Genomic DNA, 8,101 nt, shown 5'->3' on the forward strand with positions numbered 1-8,101 from the left:
TCTGTTCTCACCTGTCTTAGTGATTTGTACCCTGTTTTTAATTATTTAATGGGAGCAAATGATTATACTCTGTATAGAGTTGTTCAGCTTAACTAATGATTGACCTTACCTGATTATGAAATAATTATCAAGTCCAAGTCACACATGGTAAACATAGGTTAATCTCTTGGTTTTTAATCCTATATAACTTATTAGCCATTTAATTTTGTTTAGTGAAAGTACTCATTTAATTTTGTATAGTCTAAGTACTGTCTCTTATATAGGAAACAATTATGGTGTAAACATTATTTCAAGTTTGAAAGAGTCCTATATTACTTTTTAAATGTTACTTTTGAGAGAGTGCGTGAGCAGAAGAGGGCCAGAGAGAGAAGGGGACAGAGGATCTGAAGCGGGTTCTGTGCTGACAGCGAGCCCGGTATGGGGCTCATACTCCCCAACCATGAGATTGTGACCTGAGCCGAAGTCGGCCTCTTAACCGATTGAGCCACCCAGGTGTCCCGAAAGAGTCCTCTATTTTAAAAGTTGCTTGTTACAAGCTGCTTCTCAAGGACCTTTGATGCTTTAAAGGGTAATACCCTCTTAAAGAATATGGATGTGGTTAGATTTAAGCATTACTGATTGTTGTTTTGTTAATGCTTTTCGGTTTTGGCAAATGGCCGAGAGGAGAGAGAATGGGGATAGGTATGTACTTAGTTAATGGTTTAAAAGTGAATTTAGTTTTGGAAGTTATTTTAATGCATCGGTGTATAGCAGAATGCCCAAGAAATAAAGTGCAGCAGTAGGTTATAAGTTTTTACAGGGTATCTGTGCTAGCTTAATGGAGAGACATTTTATTCCCATAGAAGAGCAAAAGGGTTTTCAAGGAAACACTGATAAAATAACCTGTTTCTGTTGTGTTTTTGTTTTTTGAAGTAGGCTCCACGTGGGGTTTGAACCCATGATCATGAGATCAAGAGTTACATGCTCTACTGATTGAGGCAGCCAGGTGCTCCCAACCTGTTTTGTTTTTGTCTAAAAAGTTTGTCTCCACATTTTAATAACTACTTTTGTAGAAGCTACTGAAACTAGGAAAACTTGGTTTTCTTTGTTTTGGTACTAGTTTATGTCTTCTAACATTCACATAAAGGAGGGACTTTTCCTGAGATTATCAAAGAGAATTGCACTGATCTTTTTTTTAGTATATCACATCATGACATCAGTTTTCAGTTGGAACAAGTGAGCATATCATGACCAAGAAAACCTACAGGTTTCAGTGGAAGTGGGTTTAAATATCTGTCTTGAGGTACTAGATACCCTGGAGTAAGATCTTGATCTTTAAGGATACTTGGGCATGTTTTCTCTAAAGGTCTTAAAAAGAATACAACAATAAATGTTAATCTAAAAAGAGGTAGAGGGGCGCCTGGGTGGCGCAGTCGGTTAAGCGTCCGACTTCAGCCAGGTCACGATCTCGCGGTCCGTGAGTTCGAGCCCCGCGTCAGGCTCTGGGCTGATGTCTCAGAGCCTGGAGCCTGCTTCCGATTCTGTGTCTCCCTCTCTCTCTGCCCCACCCCCGTTCATGCTCTGTCTCTCTCTGTCCCAAAAATAAATAAACGTTGAAAAAAAAAAATTTAAAAAAAAAAAAAAAATAAAAAGAGGTAGAAACATGGGAGCTTCATTGTTACATCCAAGAATAACCCGTGCCTCTTTTACCTCTTTGAATTCATATCCTTTGAAGCCCTTACAGATGTATTCATAAACCGAGATTATCTCAAGTTTACAAATTTTAATGTCTTTTCACTTTCAAAGGTAAAATAGCAACCTATGCCCCTCTATAATTCCTCTAACAGTTTTAGGATAGAGTTTCTTTTAACTCAAACTGAATATGGAAGCAGTTTTTTGCAAAATTTTTGTGATATGGAATTAGAGGTTCGGAATGTATGTTAATAGTACCTATATAAAAAATTGAGTAGGGTTTTTAAATCCATTCTAGGTACGCGTGTGTTGACTAAAACTAAAATAATTTTTAAAAATCTAGGTAGCTTTCCGTTTTTCTTTGAAGGATAATATGTATACTGGTAATTCTTTTATTATCCTTAAGCCAGGATCCATTCTTTGCCTGCTGGGAGGCCATGGGCCCACTTAACCTTTGCTGACTGTCTCACACCTTCCTGTGGTTTAACTCAGGAGGTACTGGCAGGACATGGGGATAGGCATTCGGCATTTTCTTCCTCTGTAGCTTGCTCTTTGGAGATGACTGCATCCCTGTGAGACCTACCACTACAGCCTCGCTGGTAGATCTTCTCCCCCCCTTTATTTTTTAAAGTTTATTTTGAGAGAGAGTGCGTACACACTCGTGGGAGAGGCAGAGAGAGGGAGAAAGAATCCCAAGCAGGCTCCGCACTGTCAGGACAGGGCCCAATATGGGGCTCAATCTCACAAACCGGGAGGTTATGACCTGAGCCGAAATCAAGAAGAGTCAGACGCTTAGCCAACAGGGCTTCCCCAACACCCCTGGTAGCCTCTTTTTTCATGCCTTTTAGCTCTTAATAGGTGAAGGTAACATTTCCCTGTGCATCTAGCCTCACGGGTGGCAATTGCTACACTAGCTGCCTCAGTATTATCTTGAATCCCCTCTTCTCCCAATCTTGCCCAGCAGTAGTTCTTTGCTAAGGTCTCTCCATGTAAGTCATATGGGATGAATGCATTTTCTTGCCAGGATAAAATGCATTTTCTTGCTCTGATAAAAGTCAACAGAATACTCTTGTGCAGAATCCTTTTCTTAAAGTCTGCCTTGTCTTGTACCTATTCCAGTGTATTAGAACATCAGTGAAAGTGTAAAGAGGACTTAACTTTTTTTAATCATAGAATTACTATAGAATGTTTCAGGTTGTCAAAATAATGAGGACAAACCAGATTTTAGATTTCTTATTTTTTTATTTTATTTTTAATGTTTTATTTATTTTTGAGAGAGCACGAGTGGGGGAGGGACAGAGAGCAAGGGACATAGGATCTGAAGTGGGCTTCACTGACAGCAGAGAGCCTAGCCTGATGCAAGGCTCAAACTCATGAACCAGGAGGTCATGACCTGAGCTGAAGTCGGCCCCTCAACCAACTGAGCCAGGCGCCCCATCAGATTTCTTATTTTTAAGTTGAGCAACACCTAACACTTCTTTCAAAGGTTTATTGAAAAGGTTATATGAATTAACTTACACAAGACTCTGAAGATAGTACCTGACTGCCCTACAGATGTGTTCCGTAAATGTTTGTCCCCCTACCCTGTGGGCTGGCATATGATAAAATCTCCAAAATCCAGGTAAACGTGGAAGAATTATACTAGGCACTGAGGATTCAAAATTTGTTTCTTATTCTGCAGAAGTGGATCCTCTAGAAAGGAAGAAAAGCATGTAAATTTAAGTTTTATAAATAGCATTAATACTCTTTCTACAGTAGTGAGATTATAGGGCGTATATATACAGTGACAAAAAGCAGAGAGTAATGTCCAGCAGACACATGCCCGTGTCTTCGGTTCCCATGCCTCCTGCCTCTCAGGATACATGGGTTTTGTGTCAAGAAATAGTCACATTTTCCAAGTATGTACCTTGGTGATTTTGCACATTCTAGAAGAACAGGAAAAGGGCAAAGTATATTCATTTAGAAATTGAATAAATCCTTGGTAATCATGTTGGTGTATTTTCCCAGTTAGATAAGCCAGAAGCATTTCACCACATTGTTGTTCTTTTTCTTATATTCAAGACTATAGATACTGTTGCTGGAAATTTTACCGAGCCAGAAAAGGCCTTTTTGTTCTATTAGCATCATGTTTTTCCCTTCAACCAAAGAATTAGACTGCTTGTAAGTAGAAATACCATGCTGCATGGTGTAACACTTCATAAAAAGAACATGTTACGTAAACATTAGCTGTCACCTGCCAGGCACTATTCTGTGTGCCTTTTACACAGTAATTTGGTTAATCCTTACAGTGCCTTCAAAGATGGAAATTTGCCATTTTACTGATGAGCAACCTGAGACACAGACGGTAAGTGACTAGGAAATGGCAAAGCTGGGATTTGAACTCACGTAGTTAGAAAGGCCATGCTCTTTACCATCATACTACACTGCTGTATTACTGTGTGTAGGATATGTGCTTCTAGTTAAAATTTGCATATAGTTGATTTTTAGGGTGCAAGCCCACTTTTGAAGTGTAAAATTATGAACTGTTCGTGATGTTGCATTTCAGATAAAAGATTTTAGTGGGCATCATTTGTATTTAGAGAAGCTAAATAAAATTCTGTATAAATTTCTCTGGTGCATAACATTTTGTGTTTCAGGGCTTTTAAAATTAGGAGTGAAGTTACATTTGGTGCTTCATTTCCCCTTTTTAACTTTGTAATTATGTCAGAATTTCAAGAAAACATCAGAGAGGTATGGAAATGTTAATATACATTTACATGGTTATTTTTTTATAAGATTGACTGAAACCCTATAGTGAAAACATTTTTGGATAGCAAAATCAGTGTTGAACATTTAACCATTGTTTGGGAAATGTTCTGTATTATTTTAGAAGAAAACCATTTGTGTGCCAAATGTTTACCATTTGACATTTGATTCAGACCACTTAGCTCATTAGATCTGTTGGCTTCATGCTGTTATATGGCTTTAGCCTACAGTTGTACTGGAAGAGATGGGCACATTAATCTTTGGAGGAGGAAGACAGGGTCAAAGGTAAAAGTCTGAGCCATCTGTAAGGCTGGCTGTGGACCCAGTTCGGAGGCAGTTCTGTTAGCATAAAGTTTTAAGCATCAACAGTATAGTTTTGTTTGTCATTAGGCATGAAAAAATAAACTATAAATCCTAGCTATGTAATGGGAATCTGGACTCATTACGAAAGGAGTTAAATATTTGAAAACCTATAACATTTAAGATTAAAGGGATCTGTTAGCAGGCTAATCAGTGGGTTGCAGATATTCTACAGACTGGGAGGTGGTTTAGCAAGAAATATTTATGGTAGGAAAACATATGAAAATAGTCTGCTGGGTAACGTCATTCTAGAACCAAACTTTGCTAAGATGCTTTTATGGCAAAAGTAACTTCAAAAGCTAAACACATGTAAGTTTTAGTTATGACACTTTTTGTGTCCTTGTGGGTTCAAGAACATGACTGTGTTATTAAATCACCCACAGACAGCAGTATCTTTAAGGTTGATGTATTTGTGGGAAGAAGAAAAGGTCACAATTTACTTTTAAAAAAATGGCCAAAATGTCTAAGTGTGTACACTGACCATCAAAAGGCCCTATCTAGAAAAATCAAATCCAAATAAAGGCTAAGAAACTGAGGCTAGAGGCAGAAGTGTCTTCTATATACCACAACCTTCAATGCAGATTTCCAAATGCTTGTTTCAAGTAAACAGATTTCTCACCTGCTACCTTTAACCTAATATCCTGGAAAGTGGTTTCCCTCCACGGAAGGGGATTCAGTTCAGCTCTTCGTAAATGTGAATAAACGGAAGGGCTCTACGGAGGCAGGCAGGTTTACAACTAGGCTCGATTTTAATAAGACCACATTGCCAACAAGAGGTTCTACTTTCTGGAGGACTTGTAGTATTATAGTGACAGTAAGCAGTTGAGAGCAGACCTGGGGTCAAACCTTGACCTTTAGGGAAAACCAGCTAAATCAGCATGAACCACTGTCAAGTGTATAAGGTGGCAGCCGTACTCCACCAGGAGGCATTTTCTATCAGAGGTCCTCTCAGCATTCACTCAACTGCAGGGGAAAAGCTTCATCTTGAGCCTTTGCAACAGCACGGAGTCTGAGAGTCTGACTGACTAGGTAGAAATGTCTTTCGTAAGTGGCCTGAATTTGTCCCTATTTTCATATCACTTAAGGTCATTCCTAGTAAAATATATCCTGCAAAGGGCTGGAGCCAGGCCACCTGAACTCTCAGGTGAATTCTTTAGTAAATACCTTATTTGAGGAGTTCGTGAGCATCCTGACCAGCCGCTTGTGGAGTCGAGAAGGACAGAATGTCCTAGACCTTCGTACTCTTCAATGTTGCAAAATACCTATTTGGAGGAGCTGATTTGCTTGCAGAGAGTGAGGCCGGCCATAGCACCCAACTTCACTTTGGGAGAAATGTTGGCCAGAAATTCTCCCTTAATGTGAGTGAGGCGTTTCTTTGGACTTCCATCACTCCCCACTGGCAGAGCATCCCGTGTGTCCCAGAGCAATCCTGTACCCTCTAAAGGAGAGATCTCCAGAAGATGCTGGAGTCGGATCCTTGGCGTTGACCTACGACTGAAGCTCCTCAGGAGTTGGGAGGAAGAAGTAGAGGAGGCAGGACAAGTGCCTCTCCCTCCTGACTTTCCTCCGTGGCCAAGGCGTAGCGTCTGGCTTTTCTGGGGTCAGGCTCTGGCGTCTCCTCTGCCCATCTTCCCACGCGGCGCACGCCTTTGGCCACCTTGGGTGCGTTCCTGCAGGGATTGTGGTCATAGATGACCAGCTTCAGACTCGACAGGTGGGCCAGGCTGGGGAAGTAACGGATGCTGTTCCTGTCCACGTCGATCACCTCCAGGAAGGGCATGTGCAGCAGCACGGGGGGGAAGTCAGTCAGCAGGTTGCCTGAGAGCCAGATGGTCCGCAGCTCTCGGAGGCGCTGGAGCTGGCCTGGCAGCAGACGCAGAGAATTGGAGCCGGCATGCAGAGTCTTTAGGAGACTCAGCTCGCAGACCACCTCCGGCAGCTGGGTGAGGCAGTTGGCCTCGACCCACAGGGTCCGGAGATTCTGAAGCAGGCTCAGCTCACTGGGGAGGTCGCAAAGTTTGTTGTTACCCAAGTAGAGGATGCAGAGCTGTTTCAAAGTACACACCACCTGGGGCAGAGCCTTGAAGTTGTTGAAATCCAGGGCCAGGATCTGCAGATTCTGCAGCTGCCCCAGCTCAGGAGGCAGGCTGTTGAGGTGGTTGTCACTCAGGTAGAGCTTGACCAGCTCCCGGAAGGAGCACACGTGCCCGGGGAAATGGCGTAGCTGGGTCCCACTCAGATCTACCATCTTGTCCACGGGCATCTCCCGGAGATCTCTGACCACGTAGTTCTGGCAGCAGTCAGCAGGGATGAAGGCCACCAGGGCCCTGATGGTGTTCCCCATGAAGAGGCCGGAGGCAGGGTAAGCCCCAGCCCACCGACTCACCGACGGGGCCCACTGCGGGTTGGCGCTGCCGCCGACTGCCCTGAGGCCTATTTTCCTCTCCCATTATAACCTGGGGTTGGCGGGACAAAAGCCAGTCACTTCAACAGAGAAAAGTGCTCGTGATAGCGACTTGAGTGTCGGGTGACAGGCCCAACGCACGGGGTCTGGGGAGGCCCGGCCTGATTCGTGTACTCACTTTCAGTCACCTAAGCCCCAATTGCCTTTATCTACATTTTTCTGTTTGTTTGTTTCAAGCTGAAAATAGCTTCACTGTTTTTTCTAATGATAAAACAGTAAGACATCATGTAAAGGTGTAACAGGAGAAAATGAAAAACATGCACAGCCATATTCCCCAGGAATGAACACTAAACATTTCAAGGTATGTCCTCCAGCTTTTGCTACAAGTAACCAATTTATTAAAAAAAAAATTCATACTGCTTAAGAGTCTTACTTTTTCATAACATGGACATATTTTTGTGTTTGCGGGTATCTACACAATTATTTTTAACACCTGTATTCCATTGTATGGAGGCATCGTTGAAGTGTAAACAGCTCTCTGCTGTCATCTATTGGCATCTAGATTGCTTACAATGGTCACTATTATAAATATCCTCGTACATGCACTGTGAGAGTTAACCACTGATTTCTTTAGGAAATGGGCTTAGAAGTGTTCCTGGGTCAAAGATACGCATGTTTGTTTTTTTTAATTTTTATAATGTTTATTCATTTTTGAGAGACAGAGACAGTGCAAATGGGGAAGGGGCAGAGAAAGGAGGACAGAATCCAAAGCAGGCTCCAGGCTCCGAGCTGTCAGTACAGAGCCTGATGAGGGCCTCAAATCCACAAACTGTGAGATTATGACCTGAGCCAAAGTCAGATGCTTACCCAACTGAGCCACCCAGGTTCTCCCCACCTCCTTTTTTTTTTTTGAGAGAGAGA

The 8,101-nt window shown here is 42.2% G+C and overlaps 1 protein-coding gene across 1 annotated transcript; it reads right to left on the minus strand.

The window, feature by feature from the left end:
* Positions 1 to 6,280: 6,280 nt before the first annotated feature.
* LRRC10 (leucine rich repeat containing 10) lies at positions 6,281 to 7,120 on the minus strand. The gene has a single exon (XM_047864937.1). The coding sequence runs from the start codon at positions 7,118 to 7,120 to the stop codon at positions 6,281 to 6,283; it is 840 nt and encodes a 279-aa protein (XP_047720893.1).
* Positions 7,121 to 8,101: the final 981 nt, after the last annotated feature.

Source organism: Prionailurus viverrinus, chromosome B4 (genome assembly GCF_022837055.1).
Source record: "Prionailurus viverrinus isolate Anna chromosome B4, UM_Priviv_1.0, whole genome shotgun sequence".
In the NCBI taxonomy this organism is placed as follows: domain Eukaryota; kingdom Metazoa; phylum Chordata; class Mammalia; order Carnivora; family Felidae; genus Prionailurus; species Prionailurus viverrinus.

Coding starts and splice junctions, on each gene's coding strand:
- LRRC10 (XM_047864937.1), bottom strand. CDS start 7,120: ATGGGGAACACCATCAGGGCCCTGGTGGCCTTCATCCCTGCTGACTGC.